The 22,117-nt window shown below is 34.3% G+C and overlaps 1 protein-coding gene across 1 annotated transcript in view; it reads left to right on the top strand.

Moving 5' to 3' along the window:
* The first annotated feature begins 660 nt into the window (after positions 1–660).
* Positions 661–22,117, top strand: part of LOC139859511 (uncharacterized) — a 28,482-nt gene continuing 7,025 nt past the window's right edge. The window contains exons 1-2 of the mRNA XM_071848293.1: positions 661–2,086; positions 21,631–21,931. Of these exons, the coding sequence (XP_071704394.1) occupies positions 661–2,086; positions 21,631–21,931 (1,727 nt within the window). The remainder of the gene's footprint in view (positions 2,087–21,630; positions 21,932–22,117) is intronic.

Below are 22,117 nucleotides of genomic sequence, written 5' to 3'. Positions count from 1 at the left end.
AATTAGAAGCCGTAACCTACATCATTAAACTCGCGGCATTTTTCTGATTCTGTGAGTACGATTTTCGCCGGCAAGCGTTGCGAAACGCGCGGCCACGCGCCGACGCTCAGTTTCGCCGGAAAATTTTTCCGGGCACTTTCTCTGGTCTTTTCGCAGGTATTAAAACGGAGCTTCGCTAATTTCGCCGCCTGCTGCTGCCTTTATGCCGTCGCTAGCCACTGCTGCCGGAATTTCCTTGTTTACACAAGGCTGTGTTTGTTTCCTTTTTACCCTTAAACTTCTTTTACCCATAATCTTACTTTGACTGTATTTTTCTAATCTTGTGAGCCTTACTAATTTGTCTACCAGTTACGCGATTGGTATTCATTAGAATATATTATTCTAACTTGCTGAAAGATACTTGTTTTTTATTTATTTCCTTATCTATTTATTCTTTACTATTTGCTATCTTTTGCCTCACTGTTTAGTATTGTTGTTTCCCCTACCTTTATTGTTGTTTCCCCTACCTGTTTATTATTGTAAAGCCTTTTAGGTGGTCTTTATTGTATTTTACTTTTTTGTTTTGAATTCTCCCAATTTCTATTTTCTTTATAGGTTAATATAGACTCTACTAGCACTTATGATCACCTGAGGTGATGTCCTCCTAGATTAGGGGCTGATATGACTAGAGGGGTTAGAGGGGGTAATAGGGTTGCTGCCCCGGGTGGGATTAGAGTGGGGAGTTGGAATATAGGAACCTTGACGGGCAAGAGGATTGAGCTAGTTGATACATTTCTTAAGAGTAATGTAGACATAGGGTGTCTTCAAGAGACTAGATGGAAGGGTGAAGGGGCGGTAGATATTAAGGACTATAGGTTATGGTACTCGGGTTCTAGGATTGCACGGAACGGGGTAGGTATCTTTTTGGGTAAAGTACATAAGGATAACGTTGTTGACGTGGGTAGGTTTAGCGATAAGATTATGTCGGTTAGTCTAATTATTAAGGAGGAGACTTTCACGGTCATAAGCGCATACGCACCTCACACGGGTTTAAGTGATGCGGAAAAGAGGAGTTTTTGGGATTTGCTAGACGAGGTAGTGAGGGGGTGCCCAGCTGACGATCGACTGATTATAGGGGGTGATCTGAATGGACACATAGGAGCGGAGGCAGAAGGTTACGAGGGAGCCCATGGGGGCTTTGGGTTTGGCCCTAGAAATGAAGAAGGGCGCTCAATCCTTGAGTTTGCCATTGCCCACGAGATGGTCATAGCAAACTCTTTCTTCAAGAAGAGGGAAGCTCAGTTAGCTACTTTTCATAGCGGGGGTCGTAGCACCCAGATTGACTTTTTGCTCCTCCGTAAAGGGCAACTTGGGACATGTAGGGACTGTAAGGTCCTTCCAGCATTGACGTGCTCCTCCCAGCATCGATTGTTGGTCATGGACCTAGTCACTCGGGGAAGAGTTGGTAGGAGGGCCAGGGTTGTGCAACCTAGAATCCTTTGGAAGAAACTGCATGGAGCGAATGCAGAGACTTTTAGAGCGACTGTTGCTGATAGATTGAGGGTAGAAGGGGATTACGTAGCCCCTACTGATGTAGACCAGATTTGGAACCGCATGGCGTCCACTATCAGAGATGTGGCAAAAGAGACCTTAGGGGTGACAATAGGGACATCGAGAGCCCATAAGAGTAGTAGAGAATCGTGGTGGCTTAATGACGAAGTCCAAACGAAAGTCGCGTTAAAACAGACGAGGTTTAGGGAGCTCATTACTTTTGGAGAAGGGACACCTGCAGAGAGAACTAGGATAGAAGAAAGATATAAAGAAGCTAAAAGAGAAGCAAAGAAGGCCGTAGCAATTGCAAAAGACAAAGCATATGAAGATTTATATAGGAAACTAAACTCTAAAGAGGGAGCTAATGACATACATAGGATAGCTAAAGCTAGGGAGCGAAGAAGTAGGGACTTGGTTAACGTCAAATTTATCAAGGATGAAACGGGTCAAAGTATAGTGAAAGAAGACCTTATTAGGAATAGATGGGAGGAGTATTTTGCATCCCTCTTCGGTAGGGAAAGACCCGAGCGGAACGGGGAACTTGATGTTTCGCAAGGTATATATAAAATAGCTATTAATTTACTACGAAATACTATTAAATACGATACAATTTTACACAAGATATTTATTTATTTAGAGAATGGATATACTTAAACCTTGCTACAACACTTATAGGCAGTGTACCTAATCGTACAGTAGTGTAGTTTTTAGTAAGTCCGGTTCGTTCCACAGGGAATCTTTTTAAACAAAGCTTAACGCTATATTAGTTTACTTTTATAAAAATACAAATATATATATAAGTAATATTATTATTATAAAGGGGGTTTTTACCGTTTAATGACCGATTTGTCGATTTTAAAACTTTAGTCGCAGTTAAAACCAAATGTAAAATATTAAAAATAAATACAAGACTTAAATTAAAGCGTAAAGTAAATAACGATAATGAAATTGCGAATAATAAAAGTGCGATAAAATAAACTTGCGATAATTAAAAAGTACGATAATTAAAAGTGCAATTAAATACAATAACAATAAAAATGCGATAATTAGAAGTGCAATTAAATATAAAATAAAGGAAATTAAATATGAAATAAAAGAATTATGCTTATTTAAACTTCCGTAATCATGATGTTTGACGTGTTGATTTTAGTTTTATTGTCCATGGGTTAATTGTCCTTTGTCCTGGATTATTTAATATGTCCGTCTGGTTTTTGTCCATAACAGTCCATCGGTCATAAATTTAAAGTGCGAGTGTCCTCGTCAAATTATCCTTATACCCGAAGTCAAATATTCCAACTAATTGGGGACTTAAACTGTAACAAGATTTTAATACTTTGTTTAATAATTACACCAGGATGTCGACTGAGTGTAACCCAATGTTTTAATATTTTGTTATCAATTATACCAAGTGTCCTTGTACATAATTTCACCCCTGTTTTAATTATTCTAGCGACTATTAATCCATTCCCGTGTCCGGTTAAATGAACGATTATTCGTACATATAAATACCCCGCCCATCGTGTCCGATCGAGTGTATATGGTAATTTATAGGGACGCCCAATTGTAAATCTTTATATTAACATTAACAAACTATCATTTAGTTAAACAAATATAAAGCCCATTAATAGCTCATAGTCTAATTTCCACAAGTGTCGTTCTTTTGTCCAAACCCCAATTATGGTACAAAGTCCAATTACCCAATTTTAGTAATTAGCCCAACATCATGATTACTTCGTTTTAAATAAGCATAATAATAACTTAGCTACGAGACATTAAATTAAAAAGGTTGAACATAACTTACAATGATTAAAAATAGCGTAGCGTTACACAGACAGAATTTCGACTTACACCCTTACAATATTCGCTAACATACCCTTATTATTAGAATTATAATTAAAATTAAAATTAAAATATAAATTATAAATATAAATTTTACGTATGAATGGAGAGAAGAGAAAGATAGATTTTTTTTGTGGTGCACCAAAGCTCGATTTTTATAGGCATGTGGGCTGGAACTGGGGCTCATGCGATCGCATGGATTTAAGCCTTCCAGGCCATGCGATCGCATGGCCAGCTGGGGAGGCTCATATTTGGTTGTTTTCTTCTGCCGACGGTTTTATAAATAATATAATATATTAAATAATTATAAGAATTATTTAAATATTATATTATATTTATGTGCATAGTTGACTTGTAATTTTTAGTCCGTTGCGTCGAGCGTTGAGAGTTGACTCTGGTCCCGGTTCCGGATTTTCGAACGTCCTTGCGTACAATTTAATATCTTGTACTTTGCGTTTTGAATCTTGTACTCTTGTAATTTCGAGACGTTTCTTATCAATAATTGGAACCTCTTTGATTGTATTTTGTACTTTTGAGCTTTTTGGTCGTTTGCGTCTTCAATTCGTCGAATCTGTCTTTTGTCTTCACCTTTTATTATTTAAACGAATATCACTTGTAAATAGAACAATTGCAACTAAAAGCTTGTCTTTCTTGAGGAATAATGCTATGAAATATATTGTCGTTTTTAGCATTATCAAATATTCCCACACTTGAGCGTTGCTTGTCCTCAAGCAATATCGTCTTGAAATACTAGAATCACTTCTTTATTCTTCACACTTTGTACATCAGTGATTTCTATACGGCGGTATAAACAATGATAGTAACGATAGAACCATGGTTAAAAGTGGGTGTGTCATCCACAGTTGCCTCGGGTTTAGGTCAACGACACTTGCAATCAAATAGCCGATTTACTTTCGGTTTCCAAAGCAAAGTGCACATTTGAAAGGCGGTTTACAGTCCCACATGACTATGAAAATGTAGATCCTTAAGGAAATTGGATCTTTATGAAAATATTTGATCTTTTGAAAATTCAATCTAGCTTTTACCCTAGATAAGTTTTCCGGAATAACCCTTCACCGGTGTTTGCAAATTTTTTTTTTTTTTTTGTGGGTTTGGTGGGTTTCAGATTTGAAAATTTTAGCTCAAAACTTATGGTTTTGTGTCACCCACTTGCTAACCTTGTATTAGGAAAGCAACACGTCCAGTTTACTTGTCCCGTATATTACCTTTCGGTAAACTACCGTCCGGTTGTAAAGGAAAGCGTTGAACAAGCAACTGTTAAGGCAATGTTCCCTGACATGCTTTTAATTATGGTCTATATCGTGTCGGACGCAATTACTATCCTTGGTAGGAGCAATAGTAAAGCTCACCCTTATGATTTTTCGGTCTGGCACAAGGTCCTGTCTTTGACCACTATGCAACCACCGTTCTTACGGTTGACACCCGATTGGGTTCAGGTGACCTAATGAATTCCAGGTGAATTCCTAGGATTTTACGTTCAATGGTAATGAACGCATTGAAAATAGGGTTTTCAGAAAACAAATCGGTTTGTAATTTTGATCAAAATATTTTCTCGTTCAAGCTCGAGTTTAGATATCATCGAATTCCATGAGTTTGTAATTCTCAATCTTTAAGGTCAATCTCAAGGATTGAGTAATATCAGTCTTAAAAGCTGATTTTTAATCTTTAAGGAGATTATCCTTTCTAGGGATCTGATTCATTAGTCTTATCCAGCTAATTTGCATGGTGCCCCCCATTGTACGAGATAAATCCTTCTCATGGTTAGGATAAATCTGACCACTTGGCGACCCTGTTTAATGCTGAGGTCCGTGGATTTTCTGCTGATTTTAGTGATGACTTTTCTAGATTTTTCGTCAACCTACAGCTGGTCTGGACGACAACTTCTTGACCTAAATCAAGAAGCGCGTGTCTTTTTCGGAAGACTTTACTTCCTTTTAATGATGGAATTGATTCATCGTGTAGATCCATCTCTTCTTTTCTTTCATTGGGTAAAACAGTTTAGTTTAGTCCAAAGCAAAAGTATTTTCAGTTATTTGTTACAGAAATATGTGACATATGTTTAAGATAACTTGATAAATTTTCCCACACTTGGCTTTTATTTTCCTTTTTATCGTCCTCTATTCCATTTTAAATGAATTTCAACATTTTGGTTTGTTTCTCAATTTATGTCCTTTCCGAGGTTACAATAATTTCGGTGTTAACACCTAGTTTTATCGTTCATAAATATGTATAAACATGATTTTGAGTTCATTTAATTGAAAATTTTGAAAAATTTTACTAGAATTGGGTAGTCAGTATATAAGACTAGGGCTGTTCTTTATTATCAGAGAGCATTAGATTCTAATACAACTACTACGTTACTAGTATTTTTAATAGTAACCAAGTGTATAAAGATAAAAATTTTAAAAATCCGAAAGAATTTAACCCCTTCTCACACTTAAGATCTTGCAATGCCCTCATTTGCAAGAAATCAGTACAATTTAAATTATTGAGGGTGATTAGCGTAGAAATGATTAAATTTTACCAAAGTTTCCAAACATATTGGCGTTTGTTTGCTGAATGATAAATGGTGCATATCATTTGTTCATTTCGTCTGTTGTTACATCACATTTATTTGTCATCTTGTCGTCAAAATTAGTAGCTTTTGCTAAACTTAATGCCAGTCTTTGAAAATGCGTTGTTTTACCCTGTTTTGTACAATCGACAATATACATACATACAAATATAATTATGCATGGCAATTTGAAATGGGACTTAATATCCCACTTTCAAATTTTAAATATGAAATATTAGTACACAATAATAATAAAATAATAAAAATTACACAAATATATCCAATAACATAAGTTTAAACATGAAAAAGTCAAAAGATAAAAACATAAAAATCATAAAAATAACCAAATGGAACTAAATCAGTCTGGATAGGGGTTCCAGTTCATCTCATCGGGTGGGTTCCATTGTTGGTTATAGGTGTTCTGATAGGCTTGGTTATAGTCATACCGGTTAAAGGGTGGTCGGATATCGGGGCTATGTGGCGGAAAATGAGCAGGTCGAGTAGGTACATAGTTATTTGGTACCTGATATGATAGCTGGCTCATGATTTGGTGCTGATGAACTAACCAGCTATCGTGTTGGCGTCGCCTATAATCCTCGTATACTCGCTCGGAGTTCCACTGCTCATACATACTATGTCTTGCCGCGTTCGTCATTGCTTCCTGTGACGATCGCTCCAAATCCATATGGACGAACACGTCATTCATTGATTTCATTGCGAGGTATTTGACCTCTATGTGACACATTTTGTAACATTGTATTCGTTTGAAAAGGTATTTCAAAAATGAATATATAAATTCCAGGTTTTTAACATCTGATGATTCCTACGTATAGACAATCACCATTTAAATGGTTTACAATAATACATCTGTTGACAATACAGTCAAAATAAGATACATGGTAATGGTTTGGTGAATGCAAGTTTCTTGTATATAGCATGTATAACTCCAAGCACATATCTTGTATCACGTATAAGCTTCTAGAATCCTGAGAATAAACATGCTTCAAGTGTCAACACAAAGGTTGGTGAGTTCATAGTTTTAATATTACACATAATCCGTATATCAATGTGGATTACAAAAGTTCAGTTGTTTTATTCAAAACTTTTATCAATAGGTTTTACATAAAAGGTGGATCACAAGATTTCAGTTGTTTCATCCGAAACGTTTATCAATCGGTTCTACAAAATTGAGCACCCTGGTAACTAAACTTTAACGTTTATATAATTTGTACCCTTTGTATAATCATCTTAATAATACACGCAAACCAACGTGTACGCTTCTCAAATAGCATACGTCCGTTAAAAGGCTAGTGCTCTAGCTCGGACGGGGATATCAAGCCCTATGGATCCATATACTACTACTCGCGCCCACCAGTTCTTATAACTGGCAGTTACTAGTTACCAAAGCTAAGGGATTTTCGGTTCAAACTCAGTGTAGAATTTAGTATGTACTTGTATCCATTGCGTTTTAAATAAAGTGCATGTAATCTCAGCCCAAAAATATATATTGCAAAAGCAATTAAAAAGGGATCAATGAAACTCACGCATATAAATATTGTATATCGGTTAACAAAGCATTTGCATGTATTCTCAGCCCAAAAATGTAGAGAGTAAAAGGGATCTTATGAAACTCACTGTTTAATATTGATATACAATATTGTAGGAAAGCACGTAGACGCATCGGAGATGATAAACACGAGGTTTGATTCACAAAAATACCCCCGAACATTACCCATTATTTTCTTGGCAATAACCCATAATTTTCTTAGCTCTAGCTCGCTTGGAAACCATTTTGAAAGTGACAAGCTCATAACCTCGTCGTAGTATTTTATGTATAATACTAATTAATAATAATAATAAGATTATTATTAATAATAATAATAATAATAATAATAATAATAATAATAATAATAATAATAATAATAATAAAATAAATACGGAGTAATATGCATGTGTGTGTGTTAATGTGTCGAGCAAAATGCCATTTTATAGCATCAGGCCAGACTTTTGCCTCCATGCGATCGCATGGATTTATAGGCTTGTGGCCATGCGATCGCATGGCCTCAGATTCCAGCTCACAAATTTTTGTTTTCTTGTTTGTCGACATAATATTAAATTAATATAAATATAATATATATAATTTATATAATTAATTATATATTATATTAAATTCACGTGCATAGTTGACTTGTAATTTTTGTTCCGATAAGTCGTACGTCATCACTCGACTTATGTCCCGGTTCCGGTTTTTCGAATGTCCTTTCGTACCTTTAGAACACTTGCATTTTACGTTTCGTGTCACGTACCTTTGTCAAAATATAGCCTTAAATTATTCATAAACTATACCACTCATAGTATAACTTAAACTTTCAAATGTTTTGGTCATTTACTTCTATAAATCATCGCCTCGCTATTTGTTAATATATATATAATATATACATTTTCATTTTGAAATAGTGTTTTACTGTAGCAAAGTCAAATTTTACTGTAGCAATTCACTGTAGCAAGTCAATTTCACTGTAGCAAATAGTGATTTTCAAAAACACTGTAGCATTTTGAGTAATGTGGCAATTTGAAAACACTGTAGCAAATTAGTGTTTAACTGGTTCATCTTAAACGCTTTAGTTAACTTATCTAAATATCAATTGAATCAATAAACGAATGTTACTATCGTTTATTATATATATGTATATATCTTTTTAATATACATAAATCAGTTTTTAAATACACATTGGAAGTTATTTATAAATAAATTTTAATAATAAATATTTCAACTTATCATATACATTCAAATAGATATTTAAACCAATAAGTTTAATGTACGGTATCAAACAATTAATACATTGTTACCTTTTCATGTTATAGTATATATGTATCTATTTACATATAATTGTTCGCGAATCGTCGAAAACAACCGAAGGGTATTTAAATATATAAAAGTAATTCAAAAATTTTGAGATTCAGTTTTACAGACTTTGCTTATCGTGTCGGAAATGTTAATCATACAAAGATTAAGTTTAAATTTAGTCGAAATTTCTGGGTCATCACACTTCCTCATCTATACGAACGTGGACGTCAAGAATAGCATCTCGAAAGACATCCCTAATGTCTTCCGCCTCCTCCATTTCCTCGTCTGAGCCTCTCTCTACCTGAGGATGAGATCCCTCATAGGGTACTGCCTGGTTACGTCTACTTTTCAATACTTTAGCACCCACATAAACTTTCAATCCTAAGGGCTTAACCTGTTCTCTACAAATCTGTAATGGACCCCCTTGGTTCCTATCAACACCTAAATACTCTCCAATGAGAGTAACAAAAATACCTCCTCCTATTATACTCCCGTCCTGCATTCCCTCTACCATTTTAGATAAATAAAAAGCAACACAGTAAGGGATATTGACAAAGCTTCTAGGATCCCGAATACACTTTAGGTAGAATAAATCATATAAGGTAATTTTTTCTTTATTATGACCTCTTTGTGTAATCGAGTTAGCCAAAAATCTATGAATAATACGAAGCTCGGCTCTGTCAATATGTGTATAGGAGTGTCCTCCTGCTCGTGTAAAAACATCAAAATGTGACATACGCCTCCAAATGGCGTCAGCGTCAAAGTTACTATCTACCCGTTCACCATAATGAATCAAGTTTGTACAATCGGGTAATAGCAACTCACCAGGAGTATATATCTGTAAGGCCCTGACCATGTCCAGCATGGACATTCTGTACATCCTACCGTCAAGGATAAACCTAAGAAATCTTCTATCATCTATTCTAACTATATTTGTATCAAGTGATACAGTACTCATCAACTCAACACACCATTCCTTATATACAGGCCTACGAATGGTGAAAAGACGTTCCCAATCTGTAAAAGAAGAACTGCCATACCTTTGAACTAAAAGCTGTCTAACACGGTCAGCTAGATGGACCGTTTCCAAAGGGGCCCAATCAATTACCCTTGGCACCTCTACATTTTTTGTTACCAATTTGAATTTGTTCCTTTGATATGTCTCGTAATCTCTCCATCTTCTATCAAATCTCAGATTAGGATGTAGAGTGTGCTCAGGGATCGTTGGAAATTCTACTGGCGGCCTCATTGGGAATACTATGAATTCATCAACAAACTGTACCGGATCATAATAAGGTATGTGCTGATCAGGCTGTTGTTGTTGTTCCTGTTGTGGTTCTTGTTCGTGTTGCATTTCTGGTTCTGGTTCTGGTGCTGGTGCTGGTCGTCTAGATGATGATGCTCCTGAACCTCCAGTATCGGCTCTCTGTAAAACACATTAAACATAAAATTTGTGCATCCAAATATGCATTAGTGTTAGCAAAATAACAACTTAAAACAATCACTATAACATGTTAAATCAAAATTAAACTTATACACATTTTCACAATTTTTCACAATTCTACACTTTTCAAATAAACACATATGAAAATGTATACAAAATTCATAAGCATTTAACTCAAATAACATGTCAAAATATTCATTACTAATAATTAAACAAGTCTCAAATGGCAAATATATCAAATTAATCAAGTTCATGAATTTTGGACTTAAAAAGTCCACTTTAATCTCCAAAAATCATGTTTAGGATCATTGTTTGGATCATTTAACTATCTAAACATGTTACACTACTCAATTTAGCAATAATTCATGACAAAAATCGGCCATAACCTGTTTATATCAAAAAGCCCCAAATTGCTCAAGAACACAAACCCTAGATTTCTAAAAATTTTGAAGTTTTTGGCTTCAAATCATGTTAAATAGCATCAATCTAGGTTATACATGCATAAAATACTAACAATTTAACACTAATTACACTAGAAATTAACAAAATTGCATTAGGTAAAAAATTGGTAATTATCACAAAAACTAGGAATTTATAGAGTTTAGGGGTGTAATTTTTACCAATTTGCTGAAGAATGAGAATCTAGGCATGATTAGAGCAAGAAAAATGACTAATTACAGTGAATTTTGGCGAAATTTGGTGAAGATTTGAGAGTTTTTTCGGGTGTATGTGTGTGTTTTGTGTGAAGAACAGACCCGCTGCTGTATTTGTTTCTGACCTGCATTTGGTCCCCATGCGATCGCATGGGTTCCAAGTGCAAACCCCATGCGATCGCATGGGGTGCCGGCTACAGTGTTTTCAGCTTTTTTTTTTTTTTTTAACTTACATAAAACCTTATGCTTTATAAAACTTATAATTAATTAAATTTTAAAAATTTTGTTTTCCTTTAGGAGCGAGGGCGTTTCGGATCGTTGTCCTAGTCTGTCCCTCGACAAAATTTTAAAATTTGTCAAATCAAAGCGCGGTTTTTAAAAGTAAAGATTTTTGGGTTTTTTAATGTTTTTGGCATACTTTAATTCAATAAGATTAAAAATAATGATAATAAAAGTTCTCGTCCCTCCCTCGGGTAAAGCAATTTCGGTTCAAAGACCTAGTCTTCAACTTACGACGAATTTTAAAAATCATATTTTTAACTTAATGAGATAAAGTAAATTTTTGTTTTTAAATTCACACAACTTAAATATAAAATTCAAAATTAATATTAAAAATTCACACCAAACTTAAAATTTGAAATGCATAAAATTAAAAATTCATATTTTAAAAATTAAAAATTCACACCAAACTTAATTTAAAAATTCAAATATTTACAATTTTAAAAATATTGTTTTTACAAAGTTTACAATATTAATTTAAGATTTAAATATTAATTTTAAAAACATGGTAAAAATAAAATTAAAAATCTTTTTGGCTTTTTATCCCACTTTAATCAATCAAATATTATCAAAAATATGCGCCCCTCTTTTCGGTAAAGTAATTTCGGTTCCAAGACCTAATTTAACTCATGACGAATTTTTGAAATATTTTGGATTGATTGATTAAAGATATTTATACCTTAAGAATAAACGTTAAATTGCGCAGTGATGTAATAAATTTTTGAATGATATCAATAATTTCGGTCGCCAAACCTAATTTTATTCAATACCAATTTAATACTTTTTAGCGAACAAATTAGTGTTTATTATCAAAAGGTTAAAAATAAAATAAAATAAAATAAAAACTGTACAGACTTACCTGTGAGATAGTATTCTTAGTTATATGATCTATCCCATTCATAAGATAGTCGGTTTAATTGGTTTTCCATGGCTACATAGGCGTAACCTCGAGCATTCAGTGTCTTTTCTTCTAAACATATGAACGGTCCGTCTCTGCATAAAGTAACAAATTCGGTGTTTGAATAGGTTTGATTATTTGAACATTTACCTCCATGTGACCATTTTCCGCATTTGTGACATCTTTCTAGGTGTCGTGCTCTCCTTTTCGCTGCGGATTTTGATTTTCCTTTACCAAATTGTAACTTATTATCTTCGCATCTGGATTCTTTTCTAACTCCGTCCATTCTTTCTCTGATTACTGATACTATTTCACTCGGAAGTATGTCATTATTACGTTTAGTGATCAAAGCGTGTAGCATTAGACCATGGTTTAGTTCACAGGCAGTCTTCATTTTGTAAAAACCTAAAAAAAATAAAAATTCAGAATGGGGGGAGAAAACTAGTTCTTTAGGGTCTGCAAGGGAAAGATCATTCGGGTTCCATTTTCGAGAACTACACGAAAACAGACAATCTAACTCTAACAGAAATACATATTATCCTTTAAAGACTTGATTCTCCCCACACTTAGTTAGCTGTGGTGTCAAAATTGTGATTAACTTCGTTGTCGACTTCCATCGGACTATGTATGTAGTGTTTAAGTCTGTGACCATTAACTTTAAATTCAATCCCATTTGAATTTATTAATTCTATCGTTCCGTATGGGAAAACTCTTTTGACTATGAATGGTCCAGACCATCTTGATTTCAATTTTCCAGGAAATATCTTGAATCGTGAATTGAAAAGAAGAACTCTGTCTCCTTCCTTAAATTCTTTTAAACTTCTGATTCTTTTATCATGCCATTTCTTCGTTCTTTCTTTATAGATTAACGAATTTTCGTATGCTTCATGTCTTAATTCTTCTAATTCATTTAGTTGACTTAATCGTAGACGTCCGGCTTCATGTAAATCAAGATTACATGTCTTCAAAGCCCAAAATGCTTTGTGTTCAATTTCTACTGGAAGATGACATGCTTTTCCATAAACAAGTCTAAAAGGTGTGGTTCCAATTGGAGTTTTGTAGGCTGTTCTAAAAGCCCAGAGTGCATCCTCCAATTTAATGGACCATTCCTTCGGATTTGATCCTACGGTTTTCTCTAGAATACGTTTTAAAGCTCGGTTGGTATTTTCAACTTGTCCACTTGTTTGTGGATGATATGCGGTGGAGATTTTATGAGTTACTCCATATCTTTTAAGAACTTTCTCAAGTTGATTATTACAGAAATGAGTACCCCGATCACTTATTAAAGCTTTCGGTGTTCCAAACCTTGCAAAAAGACGTTTTAAAAAGTTGACTACAACTCGTGCATCGTTAGTTGGGAGAGCTTGTGCTTCCGCCCATTTAGATACATAATCAATGGCTACGAGTATATATAGATTATTATGAGATTTTGGAAATGGACCCATAAAGTCAATACCCCAAATGTCAAATACTTCACATACTTGGATGACATTTTGTGGCATTTCATCACGTTGACTTATTTTTCCGGTCCTTTGACAAGCATCACAGGATTTGCAAAGAAGGTGTGCGTCTATGTAAATTGTAGGCCAATAGAATCCAGCATCATAAACTTTTCTTGCTGTTAGTTGAGGCCCATAATGCCCTCCTATTGGTCCTGTGTGACAATGGTTTAATATTTTACTAGCTTCATCTCCAAATACACATCGGCGTATTATTCCATCGGGATAACTTTTAAACAGATGTGGATCTTCCCAAAAATAGTGTTTTATATCACTGAAGAATTTCTTTCGTTTTTAGTACGATAATCCTTTTTCAAGGAATCCACAAACTAAGTAGTTTGCATAGTCTGCAAACCATGAGATTTCATTATAATCTATCTTCAATAGATATTCATCAGGAAAGTTGTCTTGTATGGCCGATTCATTTAGAACTTCTAATTCGGGATTTTCAAGACGAGAAAGATGATCAGCGGCGAGATTTTCTGCTCCTCTTTTATCTCGGATTTCAATATCAAACTCTTGTAAGAGTAAGATCCAACGGATTAATCTTGGTTTAGCATCTTGTTTTGAAAATAGGTATCTAAGAGCAGAATGGTCGGTATAGACCACCGTTTTTGCTAGAACGAGATATGATCGAAATTTGTCAAAAGCAAAGACAATAGCAAGGAGTTCTTTTTCAGTAGTTGTATAGTTCGTTTGTGCTCCTTGTAACGTCTTACTAGCATAATATATAGGTTGAAATCGTTTTTCAATCCTTTGTCCTAAAACGGCTCCCATTGCAAAATCACTTGCATCGCACATTAGTTCAAATGGTAGATTCCAATTTGGTGTTATCATGATCGGTGCATTAGTGAGTTTCTCTTTAAGAATATTAAAAGATTTGATACACTCATCTGAAAAGATGAATGGAGCATCCTTTTCTAGGAGTTTATTCATAGGAGTGGCAATTTTAGAAAAATCTTTTATGAAACGTCGGTAAAAACCGGCATGCCCTAGAAAACTCCTAACTCCTCTAACATTGGTGGGATGTGGAAGTTTAGCAATTACATCTACTTTAGCTCTATCCACTTCAATTCCTTCTTTTGAAATTTTATGTCCAAGAACGATGCCTTCTTTAACCATGAAATGGCATTTCTCCCAATTAAGTACTAGATTTGATTGTTCGCATCTAATAAGCATTCGTTCCAGATTAACTAGACATGATTCAAATGTATCACCGAAGACTGAAAAGTCATCCATGAAAACTTCCATGCATTCTTCTATCATGTCATGAAAAATCGCCATCATACACCTTTGAAAGGTTGCAGGGGCGTTGCAAAGTCCAAATGGCATGTGTTTGTAAGCAAAAGTACCATAAGGGCACGTGAATGTGGTTTTCTCTTGGTCCTCGGGTGCTATTGGAATTTGAAAATATCCGGAAAATCCATCTAGAAAACAATAGTAACTATTTCCGGCTAATCTTTCCAACATTTGATCAATGAAAGGTAAGGGAAAGTGATCTTTTCTGGTGGCGTCATTTAATTTTCTATAATCAATACACACACGCCATCCTGTTACAGTCCTAGTAGGAATAAGCTCATTTTTCTCATTTGTAATGACAGTCATGCCACCTTTCTTAGGTACGCATTGAACCGGGCTTACCCATGGACTATCAGAAATTAGATATATCAAACCTGCATCTAGCAGTTTAATAATCTATTTCTTAACTACATCTTGCATATTAGGATTTAGTCTTCGTTGGCGTTGCACATACGTTTTATGACCTTCTTCCATAAGGATTTTATGCGTGCAATACGAAGGACTTATTCCTTTAATATCATGAATCTTCCATGCAATGGCTGGTTTATGAGCTTTCAACACAGAAATGAGTTGTGATTTCTCATTTTCAGTAAGAGAAGACGATATTATTACAGGTAATTCAGATTCACCATGTAAATAAGCGTATTCCAAATGGTTTGGAAGTGGCTTTAACTCTAATTTCGGAGGTTCTTCTATCGATGATTTATATCGATATCTGTCTTCTTCTTTTAGCATTTGAATTTCTTCTGTTATTGGTTCATATCCATTAGCTATAAGTGTAGCTAACATTTCAGCTTCATCAATTGGTTCATTACCTTCTCCTAAAGAACATTCTCCTGTTCCTTGTAATTCTGGAAATTCTTCTAATAATTCTGCATGTGCATCTATAGTTTGAATATAATAACATGTATCATCTGCAGATTGTGGTTGTTGCATTGCTCTATCAACTGAAAAGGTAACACTCTCATCCTTTATACTTAGGGTCAGTTTCTTACCGAACACGTCTATCATTGCTTTAGCCGTGTTTAAGAATGGTCTTCCTAATATGAGAGGAACTTGAGAATCTTCTTCCATGTCCAAAACAACAAAATCTACTGGAAATACTAAAGTACCAACTTTAACTAGCATGTTCTCCATTATCCCTCTAGGATATTTTATTGATCTATCGGCTAGTTGTATGCTTATTCTGGTTGGTTTCAATTCTCCAAGGTCTAGTTTAGCGAATAGTGAATACGGCATTAGATTTATACTAGCACCTAAGTCTGCCAATGCTTCTATTGAACTAAGACTACCCAGAAAACATGGAATTGTGAAACTTCCTGGATCAGATAGTTTTTCTGGTATCTTATTCAACAGCACTGCTGAACAATTAGCATTCATAGTAACAGCCGAGAGTTCTTCCATTTTCTTTCTATTTGAGATTAGATCTTTCAAGAATTTAGCATATCTAGGCATTCCTGAAATCACATCAATGAAAGGAAGATTTACATTTATCTGTTTAAACATATCCAAGAATTTGGATTGCTCGGCTTCAAGTTTCTCTTTCTTCATTTTACTCGGGTAAGGAAGTGGTGGTTGGTATGGTTTAACATAAGGTTTAGCCTTAACTGTGTTATCTTCATTAACCTTTTCAACTACCGGTTCTTTTTCCTTATCTTGATCAGGTTGTGGTTCTTGTGGAGTAGGAATAGCTTCATCAGAAGTTACAGGTATTTCAGGTGGTTTAAATGTTGTACCACTTCTTGTGGTAATGGCTTTAGCTGTTTCATTCCGGGGGTTAGCATTTGTATCATTAGGTAGACTTCCCGGTTTTCTTTCACCTATTAACCTTGCTAGGTTACTTACTTCTTGTTCCAGATTTTGAATAGAAGCTTGTTGATTTCTAAATGCTTGAGCATTTTGTTCATTGGTTTGTTTTTGAGATGTGAAAAACTGCGTTTGAGTTTCAACTAGCTTCGTCATCATATCTTCTAAATTCGGCTTTTTATCATCGATTTGTTGTGGTGGTTTGTTTTGAAAATTAGGTCTTTGCTGATTGTAATTATTATTGGATACTTGTTGATTCCTAGGACCTTGTTGGTTGTTGTATGGAATATTTCGGTTATAGTTCTGGTTTTGATTGTAAATTGGTCTTGGCGGTTGATAATTATTCTGATAATTATTTCCAGGCCTTTGGTTTATGTATGAAATATTCTCTCTTTGGTCCATTGTTAATTCAATACTGAGACAATCTTTTGTCAAATGTGGTCCTCCACACTGCTCACAACTAATTCGTATTGAGTGAATATCTTTAGTCATCTTTTCCATTCGTCTCTCGACAGCATCTATCTTTGCGGAAATGGAATCTAAGTCATGGCTAGAATCGGCTCTAGCTGCTTTAGATGATCTAAAGATATCTTTTTCTTGGTGCCACTCATGTGAGTGGGAAGCAGTGTTATCAATAATTTTGTAAGCATCAGTTTCGGTTTTCTTCATAATAGAACCACCAGCTGCTATATCTATGTCTTTTCTTGTATTGATGTCGCATCCTTGGTAGAATATTTGTACTATTTGACAGGTGTCTAAACCATGTTGCGGACATCCTCTTAATAACTTTCCATATCTTGTCCACGCCTCATATAGAGTTTCATTCGGTTTCTGTGTAAACGTAACAATTTCTGCTTGAAGTCTTACGGCTTTTGATGCAGGAAAGAATTGTTTAAGAAATTTGTCAACTAAAACATCCCATGTATCAATCGCCCCTTCAGGTAACGATTCCAACCAATCTTTGGCTTCTCCCTTTAAAGTCCAGGGAAATAACTTGAGATATATCTGTTCATCCTCCACTTCTCGGATTTTAAATAGTGTGCAGATCCTATTAAAGGTACGTAAATGTTCATTTGGATCTTCCTTCGGTGCACCACTAAATTGGCATTGATTAGTCACCATGTGTAGAATTTGTCCTTTGATTTCATAATCTGGCGCATTAATGTCTGGATGAGTAATTGCGTGACCTTGGCCAGTGCGTTTAGCTCTCATTCGGTCTTCCATACTTAAAGGTTCCAGATTCTCCATAATTGAACTTGTTGAATCGGAATCACTAGAGGACTCTGATTTAATGGTTCGTTCCTCAACAATCTCTGTTTGAATGATTGGTGGTTCCGGAGGAAAGTTTAGTGGTTCAGGGTCTACGAATCGCTCCTGAATATTCTCCGGATTCTCAATTGTGAGATCGGGTTCAAAAAATGGATTATCGGAAATTTGAACTGAAGTACTTGGTCGACTGGATGACGATTCTAAAGAAAAATCAACGGCGGTTATATTTGCTAAATGTATTGATCTAGTTGCAGGTGGTGAACGTACAAAAGGTGGTGAACGTCTTGCTCGGTGCATTCACTGAATATCCTATTATTTTTTAAAAGGAAAGAAAAATTATAATAAGTTATCCAGTCAATAGACTTTTCTGATTTTGCCCACGTTTCGAATAGCCAAAAGATGCAGCAGAGGGGCAGGATTCGTTTGGTCTCAATATAATTGAGGACTGTTTGGCTCCAATAACCCGGTCCACGTACAAATCCAACTATTACTACGAACCAGAAAATTTTGATGTCTATCAATTTAACCACTTAAAACAAATTTTCGTAATTTTAAGAAATTTAGATAAGGAGTAGAACAAAAATCTATGTCCTAAAACTAGAATAGCGAGAAATAAGAAAGAAAAAAAGTTCGTCGGAAAAAGGTCGAAAAAGAAAAATGGTTGAAAAATAAAAGGTGACGGAAAAATAAAAGAAACTTATAAAACTTAAAAACACTTGACTAACCTAACCTTATTACTACAACTATCTTAAAATTATAATCGCAAATTGAGATTACTAATTGGAATGATAATTGATACATAGGTAAAAGTCGTCTAAAAATATTAAAGCTTACAGGAAAAACTAAATCCCAAATGGAAATAACTTAAAAAGAAACTAAAACTTAAAAAGGCGTCGCAAAATTCTAAAGCACCTAAATCTTAGTCTAAAGAAAAAGCACTTAAGGAATTCTACGGCAAAGCCTAAAAATCTAGAAGTAAAAATAACTATGGCAAAAACTAAGTTTAAAACTAAATATGAGCGAAAAATACAAAAGTTACGCTAAAACGATTAAAAAGGGAAAAAATATAAAAATATATAAAAAGTTGTAAAAAGTACAATTTTTATAAAAATATTATTTTTATATTATTTATTTTATAAAACTATTAATTTTACAATTTAAATAAACTAATTAAACTAAATTAATTAATATCTAAAATTAATTAATATAATAACTAAACCTAATTAGGGTTTAATATTAATAATAATTAATAATAATCCGTAATTAATGCTGTCGGCAGGTTCAGTAGGGCGTGTCAGATGGGCTCATGCGATCGCATGAGTCCTCAGTTGCCCAGCCATGCGATCGCATGGGCTAGGGTTTCGGGCCACAGAGTGGGCTGCTACAGTACAGGCCGAATTTTTTTTTTTTTTTTTTCTGTTTTTGCTGTAAAATATAAAATATATTTATTAATTAAATAAAACTTATATTTTTACAAAAAAAAATAGAAATAAAGAAACTTTATAAAACTTAAATATTTACCAAACTCTAAAAAAAATATTTATATTTATATTTTTGTTTTTCTTTTTTATATTTTCGAATATTTAAAACGTATTTTTATAAAAACGAATTTTAATAAAAGTAAAGTAAAAATCTTTTTTTTTTATATTAGCGTTGCGCTTCCGGCGTTTAATAGTTCCCCGACAGCGGCGCCAAAAATAACTTGACGTCGTGCGAGGTATATATAAAATAGCTATTAATTTACTACGAAATACTATTAAATACGATACAATTTTACACAAGATATTTATTTATTTAGAGAATGGATATACTTAAATCTTGCTACAACACTTATAGGCAGTGTACCTAATCGTACAGTAGTGTAGTTTTTAGTAAGTCCGGTTCGTTCCACAGGGAATCTTTTTAAACAAAGCTTAACGCTATATTAGTTTACTTTTATAAAAATACAAATATATATATATAAGTAATATTATTATTATAAAGGGGGTTTTTACCGTTTAATGACCGATTTGTCGATTTTAAAACTTTAGTCGCAGTTAAAACCAAATGTAAAATATTAAAAATAAATACAAGACTTAAATTAAAGCGTAAAGTAAATAACGATAATGAAATTGCGAATAATAAAAGTGCGATAAAATAAACTTACGATAATTAAAAAGTACGATAATTAAAAGTGCAATTAAATACAATAACAATAAAAATGCGATAATTAGAAGTGCAATTAAATATAAAATAAAGGAAATTAAATATGAAATAAAAGAATTATGCTTATTTAAACTTCCGTAATCATGATGTTTGACGTGTTGATTTTAGTTTTATTGCCCATGGGTTAATTGTCCTTTGTCCTGGATTATTTAATATGTCCGTCTGGTTTTTGTCCATAACAGTCCATCGGTCATAAATTTAAAGTGCGAGTGTCCTCGTCAAATTATCCTTATACCCGAAGTCAAATATTCCAACTAATTGGGGACTTAAACTGTAACAAGATTTTAATACTTTGTTTAATAATTACACCAGGATGTCGACTGAGTGTAACCCAAGGTTTTAATATTTTGTTATCAATTATACCAAGTATCCTTGTACATAATTTCACCCCTGTTTTAATTATTCTAGTGACTATTAATCCATTCCCGTGTCCGGTTAAATGAACGATTATTCGTACATATAAATACCCCGCCCATCGTGTCCGATCGAGTGTATATGGTAATTTATAGGGACGCCCAATTGTAAATCTTTATATTAACATTAACAAACTATCATTTAGTTAAACAAATATAAAGCCCATTAATAGCTCATAGTCTAATTTCCACAAGTGTCGTTCTTTTGTCCAAACTCCAATTATGGTACAAAGCCCAATTACCCAATTTTAGTAATTAGCCCAACATCATGATTACTTCGTTTTAAATAAGCATAATAATAACTTAGCTACGAGACATTAAATTAAAAAGGTTGAACATAACTTACAATGATTAAAAATAGCGTAGCGTTACACAGACAGAATTTCGACTTACACCCTTACAATATTCGCTAACATACCCTTATTATTAGAATTATAATTAAAATTAAAATTAAAATATAAATTATAAATATAAATTTTACGTATGAATGGAGAGAAGAGAAAGATAGATTTTTTTTGTGGTGCACCAAAGCTCGATTTTTATAGGCATGTGGGCTGGAACTGGGGCTCATGCGATCGCATGGATTTAAGCCTTCCAGGCCATGCGATCGCATGGCCAGCTGGGGAGGCTCATATTTGGTTGTTTTCTTCTGCCGACGGTTTTATAAATAATATAATATATTAAATAATTATAAGAATTATTTAAATATTATATTATATTTATGTGCATAGTTGACTTGTAATTTTTAGTCCGTTGCGTCGAGCGTTGAGAGTTGACTCTGGTCCCGGTTCCGGATTTTCGAACGTCCTTGCGTACAATTTAATATCTTGTACTTTGCGTTTTGAATCTTGTACTCTTGTAATTTCGAGACGTTTCTTATCAATAATTGGAACCTCTTTGATTGTATTTTGTACTTTTGAGCTTTTTGGTCGTTTGCGTCTTCAATTCGTCGAATCTGTCTTTTGTCTTCACCTTTTATTATTTAAACGAATATCACTTGTAAATAGAACAATTGCAACTAAAAGCTTGTCTTTCTTGAGGAATAATGCCATGAAATATATGTTCGTTTTTAGCATTATCAGAACTCCACGAGGTTCGTGAGTACCAAAACAACTGTTTCTGCACGAGGATTAACCAGGAGGAAGTTAGATCGTCTCTACGAAAGATGGGGATAAACAAAGAAGTAGGACCATACCAAATTCCGATTGAGGCATGGAGGTGCCTAGGAGATGAAGGGATTAGATGGCTGACAAACCTTTTCAACATGACGTTTAGAAGCGCAAAGATGCCTATGGAATGGAGACTCAGTGATGTTATTACGATTTACAAGAATAAGGGAGATGCGCAAATATGTAGTAATTATAGAGGCATAAAGTTACTTAGTCATACAATGAAGCTTTGGGAGAGAGTGATTGAGACGAGGCTCCGACGTGAGACAAAGGTTTCAGAGAACCAGTTCGGTTTCATGCCAGGACGCTCGTCGATGGAGGCGATCCACATCGTTAGAAGCCTTATGGAGAAGTATAGGGAAAAACAAAAGAACCTACACATGGCGTTCTT

This window comes from Rutidosis leptorrhynchoides, chromosome 7 (assembly GCF_046630445.1).
Source record: "Rutidosis leptorrhynchoides isolate AG116_Rl617_1_P2 chromosome 7, CSIRO_AGI_Rlap_v1, whole genome shotgun sequence".
In the NCBI taxonomy this organism is placed as follows: Eukaryota; Viridiplantae; Streptophyta; class Magnoliopsida; order Asterales; family Asteraceae; genus Rutidosis; species Rutidosis leptorrhynchoides.
This window is presented reverse-complemented; position numbering and strand designations above follow the sequence as displayed.